General features: G+C 39.2%; 1 protein-coding gene across 1 annotated transcript; it reads right to left on the bottom strand.

Moving 5' to 3' along the window:
- Positions 1-1,395: 1,395 nt before the first annotated feature.
- Positions 1,396-23,629, bottom strand: cacna1fa (calcium channel, voltage-dependent, L type, alpha 1F subunit a). The gene is made up of 45 exons (XM_036212829.1): positions 23,180-23,629; positions 22,992-23,097; positions 19,954-20,093; positions 19,728-19,873; positions 19,506-19,658; positions 19,234-19,430; positions 19,062-19,165; positions 18,839-18,981; positions 18,689-18,757; positions 18,554-18,617; positions 18,443-18,469; positions 17,622-17,782; positions 16,601-16,826; positions 16,321-16,528; positions 16,125-16,245; positions 15,970-16,042; positions 15,839-15,902; positions 15,702-15,759; positions 15,538-15,634; positions 15,334-15,463; positions 15,188-15,247; positions 15,009-15,115; positions 14,802-14,889; positions 13,722-13,829; positions 13,581-13,633; positions 13,354-13,500; positions 12,223-12,424; positions 11,922-12,080; positions 11,735-11,845; positions 11,576-11,663; positions 10,138-10,259; positions 9,989-10,054; positions 9,821-9,912; positions 8,333-8,492; positions 7,884-8,011; positions 7,709-7,805; positions 7,529-7,631; positions 7,332-7,433; positions 6,712-6,836; positions 5,303-5,649; positions 5,079-5,234; positions 4,622-5,004; positions 2,665-2,777; positions 2,256-2,588; positions 1,396-2,049 (listed from the first exon to the last, which is right to left on the bottom strand). Exons 1-45 carry the CDS (start codon positions 23,395-23,397, stop codon positions 1,843-1,845), a joined length of 6,162 nt encoding a protein of 2,053 aa, XP_036068722.1. The 5' UTR covers positions 23,398-23,629; the 3' UTR covers positions 1,396-1,842.
- Positions 23,630-25,270: the final 1,641 nt, after the last annotated feature.

Below are 25,270 nucleotides of genomic sequence, written 5' to 3'. Positions count from 1 at the left end.
ATAGGTTAGCCAAAATAGCTAGCATGTAACGGAAAAAATTGCTAAACTTCAAAACAGCCTAAAAATAAAAAAGCCAAAATTAGCCAAAACAGTTAGCGTGGAACAGAAATATTGGCTATACTTCTAAACAGCCTAAAAATTTTTTTTAATAAAAAATAGTAAATTAGTAAGTCCCCTCCCCCCCTCCCTCCCTCAGGCTTACTGCCTTGGTATGGAGCCCCTAAATTCCAGTTAGTAACCGCTGCCTACCAGATAGTAAAACTTTTTTCCCTAAATATTGAAATAACCAAAAGAATTAGGAGCTCCATACCTTGGGGATCAAAACACTCAATCAATATTTTAAAAAACATGTTTTAACTGTTTCCCACCATTTGGTTGAGCAGGTAGTTAAAGGGTTAAAGACGTAAAACGAGATCACAGCTTTGTTTCAACAACTTCTTATTATGAGATAATGTGTTGTAATTTTATATACAGTAATGTAATATAATTGTAAATTTAATGATATAATACAGCATTTCATAATACAAAAAACGTAAAATAATGTTTAGTATCATGTAAATAAAGTTATATAATAAGTAAAATAGCAATAATTAATATAATGTAAAAAAATGTATTGTAGTATAAAGTAAATAATGTAGTATATAATGTAAATATTGTAACTTAAAGTAAATAGTGTAAAATATTATAATGTAGAAATAAATCATGTAAATAATACAAATAATTTAAATAATGTAAATATTGCGAATAATATTAAGTATTAGAAAAATACATAAATACTTTAATTATACAATTTTTGTGCATAAAGTAAATATTGCAAATAATATTAATAATGAAAACCTTACCATACTGCAGGGATCTCTGAATGATCTTATGAACCCAAACATGGAGATGATTACAAATGTTTTTCTAAAGCTCTTCAAAATCTGTGATATGATCAGAAACAGCTCCATGTAGCGATCAGGCTGAAAACATTTGGCACTACCTTCTCCCACACGTGTCTTGGGTGCAAACCATTTTTGGACAGGCATTGAGCAACAAATTTCATGTTCACGTCTTGTCAACATTTTAAATCGATACAGGTGTCGCCTACTGAAATATCGTGATATATCGCAGAATCGATTTTTCCTTACATCCCAGCTAAAGATCTGATCAGCTGTTCATGTGCTTTGCTAATCCAGCTAGGGACAGTGTTTTATCTGGGCAGAGGCTTTCACATTGGATTATTGAAGTTATCCGTTTATCTTACAGCATAAAGGTCTGGTTTTGCTTCAGAGTGTCAGAGCCTACTTAACCAGTTCTTGGTTGTGTTTTTCTGCTGTTCCTGTCCTTTATACATTTAGATTGTGATAGTTTATTTCATCAAGTAAACATGCAAATAAATGAAACATAAAAATAAAACATATTTAATATGTGTTTGTGGTACAGCCACAAATCCCAAAACATTTTTAATCACTTCTGCTACAAGTTTTTACTCTGCACCTTAGAGGATATTCAGTTCACCTAAATATTTCTCTAAAATATAATGCTTTTGAACAGACCTCATCTCTGTTCGAAACAATTGTATTGATCAATATGTGATAATATTTTCATATATTCAGGTTTTATTTTAAGTACAAAAAAAGAAAACGAGGAAAAAAGTGACACATTTTTTACGATTTAGAAATATTTAGAGCTTTTAAAATCAGTGTGTTTGTGTGTTTTGGCATTCATAAACAAAAGTGCTTCATACATGATCATTATATATAAGTTCAGAAACACAAGCGGTCTTTCTTCACACTCAGCATAGACACACACCACACGTGAGAAGTGATTTCTTTTGCTCTGAAGCTTTTGAGTCTTCCTTCAGTAAGATATCACGCAGTTCATTTCATCGGCGAGTTCGTCCTCGAAGCGGGAGAGCGACTGGCTGGCTCCGCGTGCGATCAGGTCGGCGGCGGCGTTCTCCATTTCATCCAGGCTCATGTGGCACGCTTCGGCAATCTCTCGCTTGGCAAAGGTCACAAACTTTGGGTCCCTGGCGTAAACACCCAGACCCTCCGAGATCAAAATCTGGTGGAAAAAAGGCAAAAAAAATATTTCTCTATGAAGTTTTAGTCACTTAAACTCAGAGGTGGACAATTTTTGCAAAAACTATTAATTTATAAAATGTTTTCTGGGGTTTTCTCTTGCAATTTCTGGCCTTCTCCGTCTCTTTCCATCTTGATTGAATGTAAGTGTTAAATACTTTCTGATACTTTACTCGCTCCAGAACTCACCGACTCCACCAGACTGTCCGCGCTCCCTTTTTCCACAAAGCTCGGGTTGACAGACGGCGGCATCCGAACGCTGGTGAAGGTCCTGGTCTGGCCGGGGTACCAGCCCGAGCGCCTCCCTGCCGGCAGGCTGGCAGAGCCGTCGCTCCACAGCGGCTGACTCGTCCCGGTGGATTCATCCACGAGGATCATAGGGGTGTAGATCAGCTTGCCCCGCCGCCCTGAGGGGGCGATTAAGCCCGGAACAGGGGTGGTGCCAGCTGCCGCCGTGTTGGCCCAGGAGGCAGTGGACATGGAGGACACGCTGCTGGGCCGTGAGTCCAGGCTGAGCTGGGCCTGAGAACACAAAAATGAAGGATGAGGATCAGGAGACGTAGATGTAGGGAAGCGAAACCCTAAGCTGCGACGGTACCTGCAGGCGGGATCTGGTTGGGGAGGTGTTGCCTTGATAGTTGCCGGGGATGGGGAGGGTGTCCACACTGCTCTGCGGCTGCAGACACTGGAAGTTGAAGGCGGGCTTACGGCCTAAAAATGACAGGAAGGAGGTGTAACTGAACATGCCAGTAACCTCGTTTTTAAGGCTTTTGCATTTGCACGATGAAAGGGCAAAAAGAGAAGTTATTTCTAGATTTTGGTGAAGTACATTTAACCTAAAATGTACCTTTTATTCCCCAGTGATTTCAGCTGAAGAGCTGCTCCAGTGAGGCGCACTAACAGGCAAAGCAGCACAAAATACCACAAACCTCCTGGGACTTCATGGTTGTTTGGTAGTTCCGTATTTGGGTGCATCAATTATTTATTTGGACGTAAGTCTTGTTCATATTTTGTAACTGCTTCAATATTAGTACTGATTATGAAGCAGAATTCTGGACATTTTGCTTGTCTAACAGGAAGTTTTATTATAAATGAAACTCTTTTTCTGATTTTAGCTTCCACTTTTTATTTTATTTTGACGTCAGGAAAATATGAAAAATGTTTGAAATGGAAATTCTCAAATCTGACACTCATTGTGATGTTACATATTACTGTTTTTTTATGACATTTAAGCACTTCTGGTTAAATGATGCCATTTAACATCATTTTACAAATAATTTTGTTTCTTTATTCGACACATTTGTAATAAAACATAATCCTAAATTCAAATATATTAGATAGAAAGCCAACCATCACTGTCATATACTGTCATATTGTTTTGTCTAATGTTTTCCTTAATTGTTTCTTCTACGTTTCTGGATTTATTTTTCACGTTTCTTCTGTTGACAACCCCATCTTTGCTGTTTCTGTATCCGATGTTGTCTGCTTATCCTGATTTTACTTGTCTTTTTACTTTTTAAAGATGGAAATTAGCCTTAAAGTCTATAATCTTGTATATTTGAATTCTCTAATGTCATATTAATACATGCTGCCCCTCTCCTAAATAATTAAATGTTTCACAAGCCTTCCAAATTAGATAAAAAATGTATATTTATCTAATAATCTGCAATCTTAAATAGTTCTTACTTTGTGCTTAAATGGAACCAAATGCATTTTTGAGCCATCATTCCACAACTTTTAATCTTTAAAGATGAAATAAAAATGAAAAAAGAAAATTAAAATGTAATATTAAAGAAGTAATACACAAAAGAATATTTAAAACAGATCTCATCAGTGACTTTCTTCTGTGTTTTGGCAGACTCCTTGTTAAGAAAATCTGTTTTCCATCCTCATTTTTTCTATTGAAGTCTTTGAATTTCTTAGTCTGAATTTATTATCACACCAAATTATAAATCCTAGACATGCCGACTGTTCTTTTACTTGTATTAACATGTTTTAATACAGTTTTATTTAGTCTTTTATCTGATAGCTGATTAAGTCTCTTCAGTAAAACGAACCATTTGAACATCCAGGAGTAGAACCACATCTGGACAAAGCTTGAATCCATCTCCTTGTTATGAGGGTTTTGCAGAATTCTTTATCCATCTCTAAAGCACATTTTGAATTGTTTGTTTAGTCAAAACTTTCATTATTAAGTCAAAAATATAAAAGTTTTTACCCTTCTTGTAGGTTTTGTAGTTTTAGACTCTGCTCTTATTAGTTCTTTTTTAATCTCTTTCGTTTCTACATTCATTGTGTTTGATGATTGTGTTTGAAAAACAGTTTGTTTTTCTGTTTTACCTCGTTACTTTTGTATATATTTTCATTAGAAATGAATGAATGAACAACATTGGGCACATTTGAACATTAATTAATTAAACTCACTAAGTTTTTGGTTGCAAGAAAACCTAAAAACTAACATGTAGTATTTAAGAAAATTGTCATTTCAGACCCCTGTACAGCATTTCAGATGTCAAATTAAAGGACAGAGTTGTGCGTTAAGGCAGGAGGGTCACCTTTTGGGATGGAGGGGAGGAGGCGTCTCCTGACGAACTGTGACGAGCCGCCGTTCTCGCCGTAGCCGTGGTCGTACCCGCTGAACGTGCTGCCGTTTTCATTGAAGCCGCTCACCGTGCTCCCGTTGCCGTTGATGCTGGCGCCGCCGTTGCCGTGGTAACCTGAGTATCCGTTGCCGTTGTGCATGTTTTCTTCGTAGGGGGTGGGGCTTACGGCGGCACTCTCCACGTTGATGTTGGCGTCGCTGTAGCCGTTGTCGATAAAGTCGTTAGCGACGGGAGTGTCGTAGTGTATCTCTCCCATGCTGCTGGTGGCATCCAGACTTTGGCCATTGAAGCCTGAATCCGTCGGTAAAGGAGACATGGGTTCTGGGTAGGAATACCTGCCGGATTGAAGAGATTAGCTTGTAAAGTTGTTATTTTAAATGAAAAACACTTTAAATGTCTCAGTTCTCACCCGTCTACTGATGCTAGGCTTGCAGCGTCCATCTCACTGCTATAAAACTGTTCTGTCGCTGCACTTGGAGCCACTTCAACAACCGGCTCACTTTCCACCAGCAGCTCCGGGGGAGGAGGAAGAGGAGGAAGAGGAGACTCGCAGACGGAGACCACACTGAGAGTTGAAACAGACCATGGAATCAGGAACTTAACAAATATTTTTAAGCGATGAACCTCCAGTACCTGACGGGCAGAGGCTCGGACCGCAGCGGCTGCTCCGTAACAACGCTGACCCCCGCCAGCTCGGATCCTGGTTTCTGATGCTCCTGCAGGCCGTTCACCTGCTCGGTGATGACTCCCCCGTTGGCCGCCTTAGGCTGCGGCTCAATGAAAATGGCGGTCTGCTCCACCAGCACCTCAAAAGGTGGCATCGGCGAGGGGGCCGGTGTGGTGTTCACAGAAGTTCCGGCCTCACTGTCGAATATCTCGTCGCCCGTCATCTCTCCCTCCGTGGCCTCCTCTTCATCCAGGTCACAGGCCATGGCCAGGCGCATCTCTGGGGCCAGGTCCTGCAGCGTCCGCAGACCTTGCTATAAAATGGAAAAAATGTTTGTAAAAAAAGGTTTTATAAAAACTCCACACAACAAAGTTTTCCATATGAATCAGAAAGAGTAAGCATTAGTGTGGAAACCAAACAAGAAGATTACAGTTTTTCTTTGTGGTTTAGAGTTGAATCATTTTCAAATTTGACTTTTTATGCCTTTCACTCCTTAAAAGTCTTCAAGCGTTTTTAACCAACTAAATATTGGTGATTTGAGTTAGATATAAGTCATAAATTGTGTCTCTCTGGTTTAAGGAAATAAAACATTTAAAATATATATATAATTGTTAAAAGTAGTAAAATAAAATAAAAATTGATTAATTTACAAACAGTTGAAGGATATTATGTATCAGGCGCTATTTGACAGATTTTTGAGTGTCGGATTTGCTAGTTTTAAACAAATTCAAGGATTTTAAGTGTTTGTGAAACTATTTTCACTGAATTAGCTCTGACTTAGTTTATTAGATTTGCAAGTTTTTGTCAGAAATTTTAAAATCTAATGATTTGCAGCATTGAGATGATCCTATGTGACACAGGATGTCTTTTATTTTGAAAGGAAGTCATGTGAAATCTTTGACAAAAATTATAAACTATTTCAAGTTTTAAAAAATTCTTTGTTTCATTTTGCTAAAAAGAGAAAAAGTTTGTTTATAGTTATCATAAAAGTAACATATATAAACAACTCAGTGTCTTATTTTCCTGAAAAGTGAATCAGACTCTGTGGCTCCTAAATTGACCCAAATGGTTCTTTAGGGTTGAAGGTTAAAGACTCCTGGATTAATCAGATTTTTCCTTTATCCCTAATCTTGATGAGAGAATAATTAAGTTTTCTATATCTTAGATATTTCCCTATATATGTTTTTTGATGAGTACACAGGGTTTGATGTTGATCAAACAATACAAATCTTCACACACAGTAAGTCCAAAAACATAAATTTATCAGGTTAACCCAATATATTCTAATATCAGGTGTAAATATAGAGTTTATGATGATAAGGTGACACTGAATCTCTTTTCGTTTGCTTATAAAACACTATAAAAGCACTCTTACCTGAAGAGCCGCTGCCTTGTCTTTCTTCTTAGATTTCCTCTCTCTTTCTTTTCTCTTGCGAAACTTTTTAAAGTAATCTTGAATCAAGAAGCTGGCGTAAAACTTCCCACAGGTCACCTCATCCCCTAAAAAAGGAAAGAGACTTTGTTTGAGTGGGTTATCAGTCAAAGCATGATGATTACATTTATTTAGGTGAATCCTCTTCATATTTTTTGCCTCTTTATTTGAAATATAAGCCTTAATTCAATTCTGGGACATTTTAGTAGGGTGGTCAATCCCCGAACTACCCTATAATTCAAATTAAAAGTAAATATAAATCCTTGTAGGTCTAAATATATGTTTTTTTTTATTAAGGCAATCCTTTCTGCATAAATTATACAATTGTAAATGTTAAAAAACTGTTTCAGAGCAAAAAAAACTTTATATAATACAAGAAAGATTACGAATAAAAATAAAAATAAAAATATCAAACATTAATGGAAATAAGTCCTGTACTGTTGCATGTTTAAGTATAGATAGTATTACAACACAGACATCTAAACAAAATATTATATGAAATCCAAATTTTTATTTGGGATGGTTTGTAAAACGATACCAGACATTGTAATGTTGTGTTTTACCTCTAGGGGGCGGAATGACCTCATCGATGAGTTTTGGTTTAGTTCTTTTCCAAAGCTTCTTTATAATAATCTTCAGTTCTTCATTCTGTTGATCAATGGGTCCTAAAAAGGTCAAATAAATAAATAAAACTCTAACATTAAATAAAAAAGAATTTCTGCTTGGGAGTCTGGAAACGTTGGGTCGGTGAGGGGGTCACCTTCAGTCTTGATCTTAAGCGAGGTCCTCACAAGAGCAAACAGAGTGGCGTTGAAGGTGACCGTCCCATCAGCATGCAGCGGGACGTTCATAGCAACCAGCCTCTGAACGCACAGAACCAGACAGATCCGGTTACTGGTGTGATCCAGAACATGTCTGCAGGACTGCAGGTGAGTCTTACTTTGCACGCCACGCGGTGAGGGCACAGCTTTCCAAAACCGAGAGGGGGCTGAATCCTGCGTAACATGGTGACCACGTCGATGTGTTTGATCCGACCGCTGCAAAACACAAACCCACAACTGATGAGGCCGTCCTGCTTTAGAGTGCCGACACTCAGGGGAAGAAAGGTGCCGTACGTGGCCTCTGGGTCGTAGTCAGACCAGACTCTCTTGAACTCATCCAGATGGTGAGTCCCCAACACGGTCCAGTCTCTTGTTAGATATTCAAAGTTGTCCATAATGACAGCGATAAACAAGTTGATAATCTAAAAAAAAAAAAGAAAACAAACTTAAACAAACTTAAAAATGTGCAAAAATGTAGTTCTTAAAAATGAGCAAAGCATCTGAGTTAAAATAAAAGCCTGTAAATGTGTGGATGAGGAACTCCAGGAATACATTTAAGACCATCTGTCTATGTGGTGCTTAGTCGTACTAAAGTTAGCTGTTTAAATCCATGGAAGGACCTAAAAAAAAAAAATCAAGTGGGGGAAGACAGCACAGAAAAATCTTAATACTGCAGCTGAAATGTGCCGCCTGAAAGCACAGTGGTTAAAAAGTGAAGATCAGCAATAATCCGCCTCACTCACCAAGTAAGCGCAAAGCATAAAAAAGCTGATGAAGTAAATGTAGGCCAGGTTGCTGCCACAGGTGAACTCTTCACCGGGCTCGGTGTCAGCTTCTGGGTCGCAGCGTCTGCCGGGCAGAGCTCCCAGCATGATCTGCTGCCACTGCTCTCCGGTGGCACACCTGCACACAGGCACAGCGGGGTTCTTCAACACACTCAGCCTTTTTTTGTTTAGTGGTGCCACAAACGATTATTTTAAAAGTCGTCTAATCACAGATTATTATTATTATTATTATTTCCAATAAGTTAACTAATCAGGTCATGTGCAAACTGGATGTAAAGCACACATCTTAACCATTGTTAGATTTAAACTAACTAAAAACTAGATATATAGCATTACCTGCGATAATTCTAGTGTAAATGTTGTAAGCTGAATTTGGTCGCTGAAAATGCTGAAATTGTTGAAGCTAATACCTGAAAACACTGAAGATGATAGCAAAATTAGCCTAAAAAACTGAAAAAAACCCAAAGTTAGCCAAAATAGCTAGCATGTTCCTGAAATTCTAGCTAAACTCCAAAATAGCCTAAAAAATCCCCAAAAAGCCTAAATTGGCCAAAAGACAGTATGTAGCTGAAATATTAGCTAAACTCTAAAATAGCCTAAAAAAAACCTTAATTGGCTAAAAGTGCTAGCATGTAGCTGCAATTTTAGCTAAGCTCCAAATAGCCTAAAAACTAAAAAAAAAAAAAAAAGCCTAAATTGGACAAAATAGCTAGCATCTAGCTTAAATATTATCTAAACTCCATAATGGCCTAAAAAACAAAACAAAAAATGCCTAAATGAGTTAAAATAGCTAGCATGTAGCTGAAATTTTAGCTACACTCCAAAATAGCCTAAAAAATCCCCTAAAAGCCTAACTTGCCCCTCCACCAAAAAAACAAGCATGTAGCTGAAATATTAGCTAAACTCTAAAATACCCTAAAAAAAAAGCCTTAATTGGCTAAAATTGCTAGCATGTAGCTGCAATTTTAGCTAAACTCCAAATAGCCTAAAAACAAACAAAAAAAGCCGAAATTAGACAAAATAGCTAGCATGTAGCTTAAATATGATCTAAACTCCAAAATGGCCTAAAAACAAAACAAAAAATGCCTGAATTAGTTAAAATAGCTAGCATGTAGCTGAAATTTTAGCTAAACACCAAAATAGCCTTAAAAACAAACAAACAAAAAAAAGTCTAAATTAGCCAAAATCGCTAGCATGCAGCTTAAATATTAGCTAAACTCTAAATGAACCTACAAAACCTTAATAAATGCCAAAATAGTCCAAAAAGCTAGCAGAATGCCATTATAACTTTCAACTTTACCACACTCCTACTTCATATAATATAAAGTAACAACTAAATGTGTGTTAAATTAGTCGTCCACTATTTTAATACTTGATTAGTCGACTAATTGTGGCAGTCCTATTTTTGTTGTTGGCTTAGGTAAAGTGAAATGAGGGTTTAATGACCTGAAAAGCACCAGAACTGCCATGAAGAAAGTCTGGAAGTTGCAGTTTCTGTTGATTTCTGTTTCATCATCCACAGCTATCTTCCCAAACATCTGAAAGTCAAAGACAAATGAAGCTCCGACCAATTGAGATGATGAATGAAACTGAAGTTAAATATCTCCCCTTTACCTGCATGCCAATCACAGCATAGATGAAAAAGATCATGGCGATCAGGAGGCCGACATATGGCAGGGCCTGATGATGAAGGTCAGAGGTGACAGAACTATTATGAAAACTGTCATGACAGCCAAAAGTTTGCACCGCGAGGACTCACTGACCTGCAGGGATTTGACAAACGTCCAGAGGAGAGTACGGATGCCTTCTCCTTTGCTGAGCAATTTCACCAACCTCAGCACTCGGAACAAACGGAAAAATGTGATGGATACTTTTCCGTGTTCTCCTTTCCCGCCCCCAGTTCCTCCTGCACCCCCAGCCGCACCTCCACCCTGGAGAAAATGTCATTTTGAGGAAAAACTGTGCACTAAAATGAAACATTTGAGAAAGAAAACTTGGAAATAGGAACTGGGAGCTGGGTTCTTACCTCTCCATGGCCTCCTCCTCCTCCTCCTCCCTGGATGATCAATTGTAGCATCAGACAGAGAAGTCACGTGAAAGAAATTGAAAACTTTAATCATCTTACTTTTAAAGTAAAAACATTTTTTTTCTCACGACAGAAAATGTAGCAGCTTGGAAAATAGCTTAAAGTGAAAAAAAGAGAAAACACCTCATGCAATTTTTAAATTTTAATTTACTTACTTTTATTCTTATTTACATGGTTCCAACCATAGACTGTACAGTCCAACTCTTTGAGGTATTGCAATTCTCAAACTGTCCACTAGATGGCAGCGCTGTGAACAAGTGTATGAAATAGATGCGCACCCACAGTCAATGTGCGCATCAGAGGAAGAATAAAACCTCAGTGTGAAATGCTACCAGCAGCTCAACACGTGCGCTGTTTCTACTCCAAATCAAAGACCAAATGTCCTCTGAGCTGCGACTTAGAGGAGATACATTTGTTCTAATAATTGTTCTTTTAAACTTTTTTGTTGCAGGGCTTGATATTCCTCTTTTTAGTACAATCCCAGTTCATTTTTTACAGAACTTTTCACTATACTACCCAATATTCCAGAATTAACCTGAAACTGTCCAAAAAAATCAAATCCGAGTAAAGAAATTTGTCATTTTTCATTACAAAAATTAAGATATTTTTTTGTATTTGTAACAAGTTTCAAAATTTTTTTTAGACAAAATAAACATATATAAGCCCTAAAATACAGCAAAGACGTAAAACATTTTTCAAAGCTGCATGTTAGATTTTGAAGGAAAACTATACTATGTAATTGGGAAGCTCACTAGTGAGTTAAGAGACTATTACGTGTTCTCTTATACAACATTCAGATACTCAATTTTTGAATTAGTGGTGGGCTTTAAAACATATTTCTTAAAATAATTATTTTTCTTTGTTATCTTTGGAAGTTTTATTTTAATATTTATTTATTTTAATTTTTTGCAAATGTAAAAACATTTGTTGACTCATTTTATTTTATCCAATGGGATTGGAGCACAAACAGGACAAACATGTTGAGTCAGCAGATTGACTTTAAGTCAAAATTATGGTGGGGTTAGCTTCCATGGGGGAAAAGCAGTACATAAAACCCAACAAAATATGGATTTATCAACTTTTGTGTTGACTTCTGGCTATAAAATAGCAAAAACTTACACTAAACTCCGAGACGGCGATGTCCAACACGCTCCCGACCACAATCAGAGCATCAAAGGAGTTCCACGGATCAATAAAGTAGTGCTGCGAATGAAAAATGTCAGCATTACTACCAACCACACACACCTGAAGAGGCTAAATAATGCTTGCCTTACATGAGCACGCAGAGCCAGCAGCTTGATGATCATCTCAATGGTGAAAACCACAGTGAAGATCATGTTGAGGATGTCCATGACGGAGGTGAACAGTTTGGATTGCTCGTAGTGCTGAGGAAGAGGAAGGTGAGGCAGCGTCAGCGAGGCAGTGGTCAGAGCTCGGACAGACGCCTGAAGGCCGGCGTACCTGAATGGCCAGAGTCAGCGTGTTTCCCAGAATCAGCACGAACATGACGTACTCAAACTGGCTAGAGTTGATGATTCTCCAGAATTTGAGCTGGGACGGGTTTTTGGGGATGTAGATTTTGATGGGTTGGGCTTTTAGAGCGTAATACACACACTGGCGCTAAAGGAGGGAGGAAGAACAAGAAGGTCAATAAATGCTTGAAAAGTTACAAAATCTTAACGAGTTTTTGTTATTTAAGCATCAGGTAATAAAGGGTTAATTATCCACATTTCTGGAGGACTTCAACAAACAGCAAACCGACCTGGTTCTTGTTGAGCTCGCAGTTCTTGAACTCCGCCTCTCCCTGCTCTCGAAACGTGATGATGACGAAACCCACAAAAATGTTCATCATGAAGAAGGCGATGATGATGATGTAGATGATGAAAAAGATGGAGATTTCCACTCTGTAGTTGTAGATAGGACCTCGGTTGATGGCGTTGGCATCCACAGCCCGGTACAAGAGCCTTTATTGGTAATAAAATAAAAATAGGTTAAAGCAATTTAGTATTTAAGAAGACGGAGAAGTATTTTTGGGGTAGACTCAATTTGATGTGAATTTGTCAAAATCTCTGAAAGACTAAAGATTTTATTTCCTCACAACCACAAAATAATTGCATTAAAGTACCTTTTTGTTTTAGTAGAGTTTAGTAGAGTCACGAGTTATTGATGATAACGTCCGAGTCAAGTCATGAGTTACTGATATAAAAGTCAGAGTCAAGTCACCAGCTATTGATGTTAAAGTCAGAGTCGAGTCACAAGTTACTGATGTTAAAGTCAGAGTCAAGTCACGAGTTATTTACTGTTAAAGTCAGAGTCAAGTCACGAGTTATTGATGATAATGTCCAAGTTAAGTCAGAAGTTACTGATGTGAAAGTCAGAGTCAAGTCACCAGTTATTGATGTTAAAGTCAGAGTCAATTCACCAGTTATTGATGTAACGAGTCAAAGCTTTTAAAGTCCTAGTCAAGTCTAAAGTTGTGAAATTAATGACTCGAGTCCAAGTCATGTGACTTGAGTCCCCACCTCTGCTACATACTACTAATTTGCTGCATTTAGATGATCCTTTTGTGGGACAGTGTGTGTTTTATTTTGAAAGGAAGTTATGTGAGCCTTTGTCAAGGGTTTTATATTTAGGAAAAAATGCAATTTTTTTTCTTTATGTTGATGTTTTATTTATGGAAAAAAACTACTAGTTCATTTACAATTATCATGATAGTAGAAAAACATAAATACAAATATCTGATTTATATTTCTAAAGGGGGAACTAAGACTTTGTGGCTCCAGTTGGGTTGTGCCCAGAGAGAACTTGACTGGCTTGCAGAACCCTGATTTAGACTGATGATCATGTTGAGAACAACTCATTTTAAAGAAGAATACTAATGATTTGTACTCACAGTGGCCAGCCTTCAAAGGTTGAAACAGTAAATAAAGCCAACATTCCCATCAGCACGTTGTCAAAGTTGAAATCGCTGTTCTCCCAAATGCGCTCCCTGACCATGGGGTGGTTCATATCTCCGTCTTTGTAAACCACAAACGTTCCCCTAGAATCAAACACAGATTGGATTATTTAACGTGTTCAGACTGTTGGAGGATGGAAGCTCATGGAGGACAGGAAACCGACTTGCACTCCTCTGGAGTGTGTTTGGCTTCATCTGTGCAGCTGTAGAATCTGCCCTGCAACACAGAGGAAGAGGTTTGAGTGAGTCTTCCTCGCTCACGAGAAGCAAACATGAGAACATCTGGAAAATGTCTGAGGAGGCACCTTGAAAAGTTGAACCCCAATGCAAGCAAACATGAACTGAAGGAGGGTTGTGACGATCAGGATGTTGCCGATGGTGCGGATGGCCACGAACACACACTGAACCACGTTCTGGAGAGAAACAGGAGTTACCATGTGGAGAATAAACCACATTTTGGCCAAAAGACTGACTAAAAAGCACTGGAATGCAATCAATTTCTAGCAATTTTAGGGTTTATCGATGAACTCTAAAAATAAAGTAAAGACATTTGTAAAGACAGGTGAAGTCCTGCTAAATTTTAAGCACTTTTCTAGCCTTTTGAAAACATCATTTTACGAGTTTCAGAATTTTTAAAGAGCCTATATCACGCAAAATCAACTTTTTTTTAGCTTTTAAGTGTATTATAATAGTAATTCCTCTTTATAAACAAACCCAAAGTGGCATTTTGATCCATTTCCTCTTAAACCATGCGCTGTGAAAACTAGCCCCTTCTAACCCACAAAACCAAGTGGATTTGTGATGTCACAAATTGAGGACAGCCCCTTCCAGGAAGAGTCTGCACTGCCAGCTCCACCCCTAGGATAGCTCAAACAGTCACTTTCTCAGCTGTGATCAGCAAAATGATTTCATTTTAAATGCATAATATGTACATCCATCTTTACAAAAGTTTGGTTTGTTTGGAGGAGAAATGCAGACACGGTGCCGAGGCCGGCTCTAGGATGACATCATGATAAGGAGTGTTTTCTCAGTTGATTATACTCTTTCATTTTTATATTCTGTTGTTTAACGTTTTAAGAGAATGGCATTGTTAAACCCTTTGTCAAAGAAATGTAGAACATTAGGATTGCTGCACTTTTTTATTTTATCTTTTCATGATTTTAAGCCTTTAACAAAATCATAAACACACATAAAATATTAAACCCAATAAATTTAAATTAATATTTTTCCTTTTTTTTAAACTGATAAATAAAATGTGATATTTAAAATGCTTGAAGGAACAATGCAAAATTCTTGAATTTCAACACTTTTTTTACTTTATTGTGTACGAAGCATTTTTGAAATGGCTTAAAATAGGTTAAAATAACAAGAAAACCATGACAGACCTTTAATCCTTTGGCTCTGTTGATGGCTCGAAGAGGCCGGAGAACCCGAAGAACACGGAGAATCTTCACCACAGAGATGGCGCTTGAACTGAAAACAACAATCAGGTTTTTATCAATTAAACAACCCAATTAAAACGAATAGCACAGTTACAGAACCAATAACTTACAAATGTATTTTAAAAAGAGTCAAAGTAGGATTTTACATACTGTAGGAAGAAAGATGTGAGGGAGACGCTGACGACCAGCAGGTCCAGGAGGTTGAAGGCGTTCCTGCAGAAGGAGCCCGTGTGCAGGAACGCTCCGTAAACCGTCATCTGCAACAGAGAAAGCAAAGTCGCTAAAGTGCGCCTCAGCCTGAAGAGTGGAATTCCACTAAAGCTCGTTACCTTGAGTACGATTTCCACGGTGAAAACGGAGGTGAAGACATAATCTGCGTATCCCAGCACCTGAGGAGGACAGAAGCCGGTCCAGCCGTCAGCCTCCGTGAGGAGCTTTCAGTCAGGATTAGGAAGTGGAGAACATGACGGCTTACAATGTTCCTGAATGAGTGGGATTTGATTGGATCCTCGGCAGCGAGAGAAATGCTACTGAGGATGATGAAGATGAGGATGAAGTTAGTGAAGTAGGGGTGATGAATGAGGTTGTGGCAGGCGACTCGCAAGCTGAGGGAAAAGGAGGTGACGTGAAATCTGGGTTCCGGAAACAGAACGTGGAGCGGGCAGCGTCCCAAATTTACCAGTTTTTCTTTCCGAGGATGAAGAAGGAGCTTCCGTCTGGGATCGGCACAATCTTCTCTTTAGGACCGGAGAATTCCGGCTTCAGTGGAGCGACTCCTTCGGTGTAAATGAAAGAGTTAGTGTCCATTGAATCAGCCTGGTTTGTGTTTCCATCACCGCTCACCTTCCAGTCCCTCGATGGCTCTCAGCTCTTCGTTCTCCGGCCAATCATCCTCTTCATTCTACACCCAAAAACACGTCAGCTGCTTTGATTTTTCTTTCAATAATCTACTTCTGATGAAAGATCTCCAAAAACCATACCCCTGCATCCTCATCCTCTTTCTCCTCGTCTTCATCCCACTCTTCTTCCTCCTCCTTTTTCTCTCTAAAAACACATCACAGCTGCTTCACTGGGATCTCAGTTTACAGCTAATACAAATACTGACACTCACTCCACTTTTTTCTTTCCTCCACCTCCTGCCAAGTTGTCCACAGCAATAGCCAAGAAGACATTGAGAAGGATGTCTGATCAGAACATTTAGGAAGCGATTCCTTCCTTTGGGAAAAGCATTTTAACGTTCTGGAATATGAGCGTGGCAAAGGATACAGTTACCGCAGACAAAGAGGATGACGAAGTAAATGCACACCACCATGTTGGGGAAGATGGGCCCTCCGTACGCCATGATGCCGTCGTACATCACGGCGTTCCAGTCCTCTCCGGTGAGGATCTGAAATGTAGATGCAAGGAAAACCGTGAGGGATTGGATTGATGAAGGGATGGGAAGTGAGGCTCGGAAGATCACCTGGAAACACGTGAGCAGAGCCTGAGGGAACGAGTCGAAGGTGCTCCTCTTCATCTGCGTTTCGTCAAAGTTAAATTTACCCCCGAACAACTGCATTCCTAACAAGGCGAAGATGATGAGGAAGAGGAAGAGCAGGAGCAGAAGGGAGCAAATGGCTTTCATGGAGTTGAGCAGTGAGGTGACCAGATCAGAGAGGGCGGCCCAGTGCCTGAAAATACGGAGAGGGCATGAAGACACGCCGGGAGGAGCTGAGGACAGACGTAAACGTGCAGCGGCTCACCGAGTCATCTTGAAGATCCGGAGGAGTCGGATGCAGCGCAGCACCGAGATGCCGATGGGCGGGATGACGTCCATCTCCACGAGCAGCGTCTCCAGAATGCCGCCACACACCACAAAGCAGTCAAAGCGGTTGAACAAAGCCATAAAATATATCTGAAGACCAAAGGCGTACATCTTCATCAGCATCTCCAGGGTGAAGAGCAGCAGCAGGATCTTATTGGCTCGCTCTGAGGGACAAAGAGGTGATTGGGTGAATACTTCCTGCAATATGGAGGGATTTTTGTGCCACATTATTGCAAGAAAAATCACAGTTTTGACATAAAAATATTCTAAATTGCAAACACAAAGTGTTAAGAACTTCATAATTTGCAAAAGAAAATATTTTACTTTCAATTACAAAAACTTTTTTTTGCCTAATTTTTTTTTGCATTTCCAAACATTTTTTTTTTTTGCTTTCAAAAAATATTTTTGCATTTGTAAACATTTATTTTATTCAAAAAATAATAGTGTGATAAGGCACAATGCATCTAAAAACATTTGTGATGCAAAGGCATAAATATTTTTTGAAAGCAAAAAAAAAAAAATTGCAAATGCAAAAATATTTTTTTAAAAGCATAAAAAAAGTTTGAATTCAAATTTCAAATTCAAAGGCTTTATTGTAACTGTGAGTAATAATGTTGAAAATGCAACATTATTATTCGAAAGCAAAAAGAAGTTTGCAAAAATATTTTTTAAAGCAAAAAACTTTTGCAAAAACCAAAAGATTTTTTTAAAGCAAAAAAAAAAAGTTTTCAAATACAAAAATATTTTTTGAGGCACAAAAAAGATTTTTGAAAGCAATTATTAAATATTTAAATTTGCAAATTGTGAAGTTTTATGCTAAACTCTTTACATTTAGAAAATTGCAATTTAGAAAATTTTGATTTCTAAACTGTGACTTTTGCTTACAATACGGTGGCACAAAAATCCCTCCGTACTCCATGAGTGGAACAGGTTTAAGGCGTCACAGGGGATGTTGTTACCTTGCAGCTCCGTGAGCCACTTGGGCTGACCGTAATGCTCGGAGGCGCTGGCCACGGTGTTGAGGAACACGAGTAGCAGCACCAGCCAGTAGAAGTTGGTGGTCTTCACGGCAACACGGCAGTTCTTCCTGAAAGTGTGGTTGAGCTGGCACAACTGGTCACTAAAAACAAAAGCAGAAACCATTACAGTGTACAATTACTTTAAATTAGTTACTTTAGTCAGTAACACAGTAATGTATCAAATTATAGTTCGAATTTCAGTTATTAAATTACAGTTACTACTACAGAAACCCTCATTACTTAATTTCTCACATGTTGGTGAAGTGAAACCATAGGTGACTAAAAAATCCAAAATGACCAAAGTGGGTCTTCAATGATTGCATAAAAACACTGAAGATCTCGGAGGTTTGGTTGAAAGTAAAACATGCTTACAACTGTATTATTGAACATATACATTTGTGGTACATTCAATAATGTGGCTGATTTTGGAATTAGGAAAAAACACAATTTTACAAAAATATAGTTTGAATATAGTTTGAAACCTTGAAAAATAATTCATGCATTCATTTGACTTACTTAGCTTTCACAATGCACTGTCGAGAGTGGACCAAACTACTTGGAAAAGCCACTAAAATGATATATTTCAATAATTACTTTGCCATTATTTGTTATAATAAAAATATCATAAATAGTGAGTAAAAATCTATGAACTGTAATTGGTTTAAAGTTTTCATGAAGATTTCTATGAAATATTGCAGGTGAATAGTCGATAAAGATGTAGTTTGATGTATTAATGTTATACAGATATTATTTTATCTCACCAGAAGCTGTTTGCCATCATTTTCGCCCTAAAAAGAAAAGACAAAAGCACATCAACATTTCAGAATGAGTTTTTTATGATAAATGTGAAAGTCTCCGTTCTCTTGATTTACATGAGGGAAGCGCAGAAGCCGGAGTCGTCATCGAGGTACGCGATGTCGTCATCGGAGTCGGACTCTGCGGTGAAACACACACACAGTTGGTGCCGCGGCGCCACATAAACCACAGTGTGTAGGCGGCGATCTCACCTCCTCCGTCCTCGCTGTGTTTGTACCAGCCAAACTTCTTCATCATCTTTTTCTTTGCGATTGCAGCTCCTTCACAAACACACAGAGGAGGATTACCCCTTAAATCACGTTTCTAAGGCTTGCTCGAGCTCAAACGTGCGCTGCACTGACGCTTGTTGCCTTCCTCGTCCACGTCCTCTGCTTCTATTAGCCAGTCCATGTAGCCTATCATGTCCTCCTCCATCTGCTTGCTCTCCTGGGCCTTCTGCAGCTCCCCTCGCGCCACCGCCTTCTCTCTTTCCTTGGAAAACTCTCTGAGCGCATCAGGACGTGCACAAAATCACCAACGACTCTTCATCAAATGAGTGTAAGTAAAGAGGAAGTCTGCGCTCACCCGCTCAAAACACCCAACACAAGATTGATGATGAAAAACGACCCGAAGATGACCAAAGACACAAAATAGATCCAGGGTATCTCGAATCCGATGGCGTCGTTCATCTGTGGAGCAAAGCACGAGTCAGGAGAGAACCGCCAGCCTGGATTCGACTGTACAAGAACAATCTTACCCAGTAGAGGACGTCTGTCCATCCCTCCATGGTGATGCACTGAAAAACTGTCAGCATGGCGAAGAAAATGTTGTCAAAGTTGGTGATCCCGCCGTTGGGACCTTCCCACTTTCCCCTGCACTCCGTGCCGTTGGTGACACAGAAGCGCCCGCTCCCGGCGAACGCGCAGGGGGACGGGTCATCCTCCACCATGAGGCCTGCAGCAGCAGATCAGCAGGTGAGGGGTCACTCCTCCATCAAACACCAAACAGGAACCAGAGCGGAGCAGAGACCTGTGCTGGTGTCGTAGCAGCTCTTGTGCATCCTGCCGATGAAGAGCTCCAAGCCGATGATGGCGTAGATTATGATGACAAACATGACCAGCATGCCGATGTGCAGCAGGGGGACCATGGCTTTCATGATGGAGTTCAACACAATCTGCAGACCTGGCAGAGCAAAGCACTCAGTTCTCAGCGGGGTGACCAACAGGAAACAATCATAAATGAAAACCATACTTGGCACTCCAGAAACGAGACGCAGCGGTCGCAGCACCCTGAACGCTCGGAGGGCTTTCACGTCCAGACCTCCAGGCTTCCCCGCAGCGTGATGGGCCTCTCCAGGTTTATGGTCTGTCATGCCCTCTGCCATCACGCTGAACAAGCTGCTCAGACAAACAAAACTGATGGTTTTATCATGTTTTTTACCCAAACTTAGCTGGGACTCTATGATGCTCTACAATACCCGACGATGACAATGATGAAATCCAGCAAGTTCCATCCGCTGCGGATGTAGGCGCTGGGGTGCATGACCAGGCCGTAGGCCAGAATCTTGGTGAAGGTCTCAATGGTGAAGATGACGAGGAAGACGTACTCCACTTGTTCCTGAACACAAAGGAGAAGTTGATGTTCTTCTGGTAGAGTAAATACTTGATTTTAACCCTCATTCTCTCATTTTGGGGTCCAGATGAGCCCACTTTTAATGTAAACATGTTTAGGATAGCAAAAGGTTTACACAATCAAAAGATAAACCTACAGAGGCTGGGATTAATCATAACAGTAAATAAAAAATAAGAAAAAAGAAACTCTGCAAATAAGAAGAAATGCTGCAAATAAAATACAGAAAATAAAAAATCCACATCAGAAGTGGATTATCAGGGATTGTTTTTGCCCGTGCACCACTGTGAGAAGAAGGAGAAAGACATAACAGGAGTACGAAGATGCTAGAGCTCAATGTAACTATACGTACTTTTTAATGTGTTAATTTGTTAGGCCATGTTCCCCAGGTTTGAAGGTAAACTGAGGAGGACTTTTTGAGCTTCGGCTAACAAGGAGAAACAAAAACACCACCAACGAGAGGAGAATCGATGAGCTTCCCTCTAATATGCATTAAACAGGTCTATGTTCACCACATGGTCTCAGTCCAGAGCAACGTCTACCCCAAATACAGCTAACAACAGGTACTGAGAGCCGGAAACAAAAACACTTCTGAGTAGACATTGACGGCTAAAATGTTAATGCAAGTCCAAAGTGATCTAATAAGGCATTTTTTTCCAGCATTTCCTTAATAATCCACTTCTGTTGTGTTTTATTTGCAACGTTTTTTTTTTTTTTGCAGCCTCTGTTGTTATTTGCGGTGCTTTATTTTTATTTGTAGTGCTTCTTGTTATTTGCAGCATTTTTTATTTGCCTCGTTTCTTGTTATTTAAAGCATTTCTCATTATTTTTAGCCTTTCTTTTTATTTGCATTTTTTTTATTTGCAGCATTTCTTGTTATTTGGAACACTTTTTATTTTCAGTATTTCCTTTTATTTGCAGATTTTTTCTATTTGGAGTATTTCTTATTATTTACAGCATTTCTCGTTATTTGTAGCCTTTCTTTCTATTTACAGTTTTTTTTATTTGCAGCATTTATTGGTTGTAGTTTCTTTTTTTGCATGGGTTTTTATTTGCTGTACTTCTTTCGAATTGCAGGGTTTTTTTATTTGCAGTTTCTTTTTATTTGCAGTTTTTTTTATTTGCATGGGTTTTTATTTGCAGTATTTCTCGTTATTTGTAGCCTTTCTTTTTATTTGCAGCATTTTTTATTTGTAGTTTCATTTTATTTACAGGTTTTTTTTATTTGAACAACATGAGGGTTGAGAGTTGATCCAAAGAGCTTCCTAACCTCCTGACCTACCGACTGAGACATTCGAGTCTCTGGCCAGGTCCCTGTTCTGCAGCGTTCTCCCTAAAGCTGCTAATCACCATCATTATCGCGTTTCCTGAGTCTACCAGCATGAGCCAGGAATGATGTGGGTTAATGTTGGAAAGCTGTGTTTCACTGTTACAGAAACATTCACTTACACTCCGTCCAAAAATGTTAAGACATGTGAAGTCCCTGCAAGAGATCTCACAGTCGGCTTAGCTGTCCTGTGAAATCCAATAAAGGGATCTGTGAATATTCATCCTGCTGCAAGCAGGTGTGCATGTCTGCAGATCGCTTACACAGCTCAGGCTCATTCATTTAATAACTTTATGCAATCAATGGAAGGATTGTTTCAAACTAAGCCATAACATTCTGCATGATTCATGCATGTAATAGGCTTGTTTAATGGAGAGGAAATATAATTTGTTTTTGCTTTTTTTATATTTCTTCTGTTTTACTTTGGACCCCACATGAAATGAACAGCGTCGCAGAAACAAAGAGAAGTTCTGCGAAAAGAGAGAACAGGTGTGGCAGATGGTCGGTGTTTAAGTAGATCATGATCCCTGACAAGCTCACCAGACCGAGGTCACGGCGCAACTTTTCTCCTCTAATGTCCTCCTTACCCAGCAGGAGGAAGCAGAATTTTCACTTCCTGTTTCTGCTTTCAAAACAAACAAACAAAAAAACTGCTTCTGCTTCAGAAAAACAAATCCGAATTTACAAATATTCATAACTATATGAAAGTCCACTTAGGACTTCACTCAGTTTAACAGTGTCTTCACGTCACTTTGAGAGAGAGGCTAACATTTACCTTAAGGGAAGACAAGGTCACAAAGTAGTCCTACATTCTCTAACAGAGAGCAGCTGATCAGACAAACAGCCCTGATGTTCTTGATCCCTTTAACCTTCATGCTCTCTTACGGGGTCATGATGACCCCACCCTTATATTGATGTGTGATTCCTAAAATGACAAATGTGGGCAAAGATGGAAAGGATTTTATGTCTGATGTGGACACCAATGAAGATAAAAAATCCTTGAAAAAAAAAAAAAAAAAAAATCAGTGTGCTGTGTTGTGGGGTCCAGATGACCCCGTTTTTGATGGAAACATGCCTAGGATAGCACAGGATTTAAAAAAAAAAAATTCTAATGTCTGTTGCATTGGGGGAGTAACACACACAATGAATATATTTAAATATGTTTTCTAAATGTGCTCCACCATTTGGTTGAGCAGGAAGGTAAAGGGTTAAATCAGGACAACTGATCAGTAAAGTTAAATAAACAACTGGTTGGACGCTCACTTCTGACGAAGGAAGGAGGATGAAGATTATATTCTTTAATTGATTTTATCTCAAGGAAGTGCAGCCACTTTACTCACTGCATCATGAAACGGATCGTTTTTGGGGTTTATATACTTAAAATATTTAACAACTTTGCTAAATTAAATATTCTTAAAGCTTTTTTTCTCAGTTAAATCATAAAATGCTGATCTACAATAAAGAAAACGTATATTATTTCTAAGAAACTCAGTATTTTTTGTTCGGATTAATAAGTATTGTTTTTCCAGGTTTTATCTGTGAGTAAAGAGGAGACTCACGAGCTGGTGGTTGGTGGGGTTGGAATCGTCATCCGGGAACGGTTTAGTGACCCCCATGGCCACACAGTTGGCAAAAATGGCGAGCAGAATAAAAATATCAAAGGGCCTGGAGACGACAACAGTTAGGGAATAACACAAGTGTGAACATTTCCCATCATGCTTTGAGGTAGTGGCAGACAAAAGGATACTTCCACTCCACCAACGCCAGCGCTGCCATGCGGATGGGGTTGCTCAAGGTGAGGCAGCAGAGAGCTCGGGGGGCCCGGAGGGCAGATTTGTTGGCCTGCATCGCCTTCTTGGCCCCCCCTCCCCTTTTCCTGGCCGAGCCGGTCGACCCCAGGGTGTCTGATTTGCCTGCCTCCCCCAAAGGGGGGGCATCTGTGAAATAAATGATAAAATAAAACATGAGTAATATTTAACGTACATTTTAGTGGCTCTTTGATTGATTCTCACACCAGGCTGCTGCGGGTTTGAATCCATCACTCCCAGTTATATTATCTAACACAATTAAGGCAGGATTTGCTTGCATCACACCGCTATTCTATGCTGAAGGCTTCATATTAGCAGACCAGATGTGACCTAGTTCTTTATAGGGAGCAATATGGCACTTAGCCCACTTAGCTCTATCTCCAAACGGGCCCATTAACACCTGTTGGACCTGCACAGAATTAACTGCAGACACTTTTATAGGATCAGCTATGAACAAATCGGGTGAAGAGAAGATAAAATAGTAGAACAGGTGCAATAAAGAGGCCTTTGGGAAGAGAAAATTGAACTAATGACAGTTTGTTTTACATTGCTAGGAAAGGTTTTCTAAAAAAATTGCTTTCAAATCGGTGCAAAAAGCTAGAAACATTACCTTTCTTGACTCCGTCCATTTCTGTAGTTTCTCACCACAAAGTCACCTAAGAAAACGCAACATCCACTCTTCAGGAGATCCGTGAAGCGTGACGGACCACAGACAGAAACTCAGTCCCGGAACAAGAGGAAGCTTCAGCAGGAGAGGTAAAAGGCAGCCCCTGCAGCCCGCCGTCTCATGACCGCATGCGGAGAGCCAGGACCTGCTGGGATCCTGCGGGTCGTTCTGCACACCTAACCTCATCCAAAAGTCCAACAGAACCCGCTCTCCGTGAACTCCCTCTGACGAGTCGGTGAGATCTGAGCCAGTGCCCCTCACTGATGGTGCACGGCGGCCAGTTCCTGAAACAAGCGCACGCACATATCTGTGATGGTCATTGTGAGGATTAACAAAGCTGAGCCGGTTAAAAGGATGAGGGGGGGCAGACACCTCTTCACGTAGGGGAGCCAGAGGAGGAGAGACCATTGGAGAGAAGGAGATTCACCTCTGTAACAACAGAATTGTAGAAAAATGTATGCGTATATATGTGTTAAACAGTTCTTAAAAAGTTTAAAGCAAATATCAGGACCATGGACAGAACCAGTGCAGTACAATATAAGAGTCAGCAGAGGGCGCCAGTGCTCATCAAACCTTATAGATTGATTTATTTTTCTATAACCAAGAAATAAATCCAAACCAAGTTTAGATTTATTAATAATTTTGAGTAAAAAATTTATATAGTTATGAAAACAAATATTTCTGAATTTCTCCACTTTCTTAGGAGCTTTAAATTTTATATTTAAAGGGTTTTCTCAATTGTGATCTATATTTGTGACCTAAAACCATCCATCCATCCATCCATCCATCCATCCATTTTCCTGACCACTTTGTCCCTTCCGGGGTCGCGGGGGTGCCGGAGCCTATCCCGGCTACTGATGGGCGAAGGCGGGGTACACCCTGGACAGGTCGCCAGTCTGTCACAGGACCTAAAACCATCAAAGATTAACTGCACAATCCTTTTCTAAAACATAAGCAACAGTGAAAAAATGTAAAAAAGTGACCTAAAAAGAGACTTAAGAGTCTTTCAGAAGCTAAAAAAATTGAATATGTTCAAAAGATTTGCTGGTAATTTAAACAGCATCTTCCTTTTTGATGCATTAATCAAATAGTTTTTAAATCAAACTTTGAAAACTAAGAACAATGTTGATAAAATAAGATGCAAAAATGATGTTTGGACTCTAATTACTGTTTCTACAAAGCACATTCAAAAGAAAAGTTATTTTTAAAAAAGCAATTTCAGAAATAAAAGCACAACTTCTAAAATAAACAAAAAGAGTAACACAAATTCTTGAGCAAAATCTTTAAACTTTATTGTTTTCTATAAACCTTTACATAAATAAATATATTTTATTGCAATAAAATGTTTTTTCTGAACAATCTT

The sequence above is a fragment of the Oryzias melastigma genome, linkage group LG7, assembly GCF_002922805.2.
Source record: "Oryzias melastigma strain HK-1 linkage group LG7, ASM292280v2, whole genome shotgun sequence".
Lineage (NCBI taxonomy): Eukaryota > Metazoa > Chordata > Actinopteri > Beloniformes > Adrianichthyidae > Oryzias > Oryzias melastigma.
The sequence above is the reverse complement of the archived record's forward strand: the minus strand, read 5'-3'. Positions and strand labels throughout refer to the sequence as shown.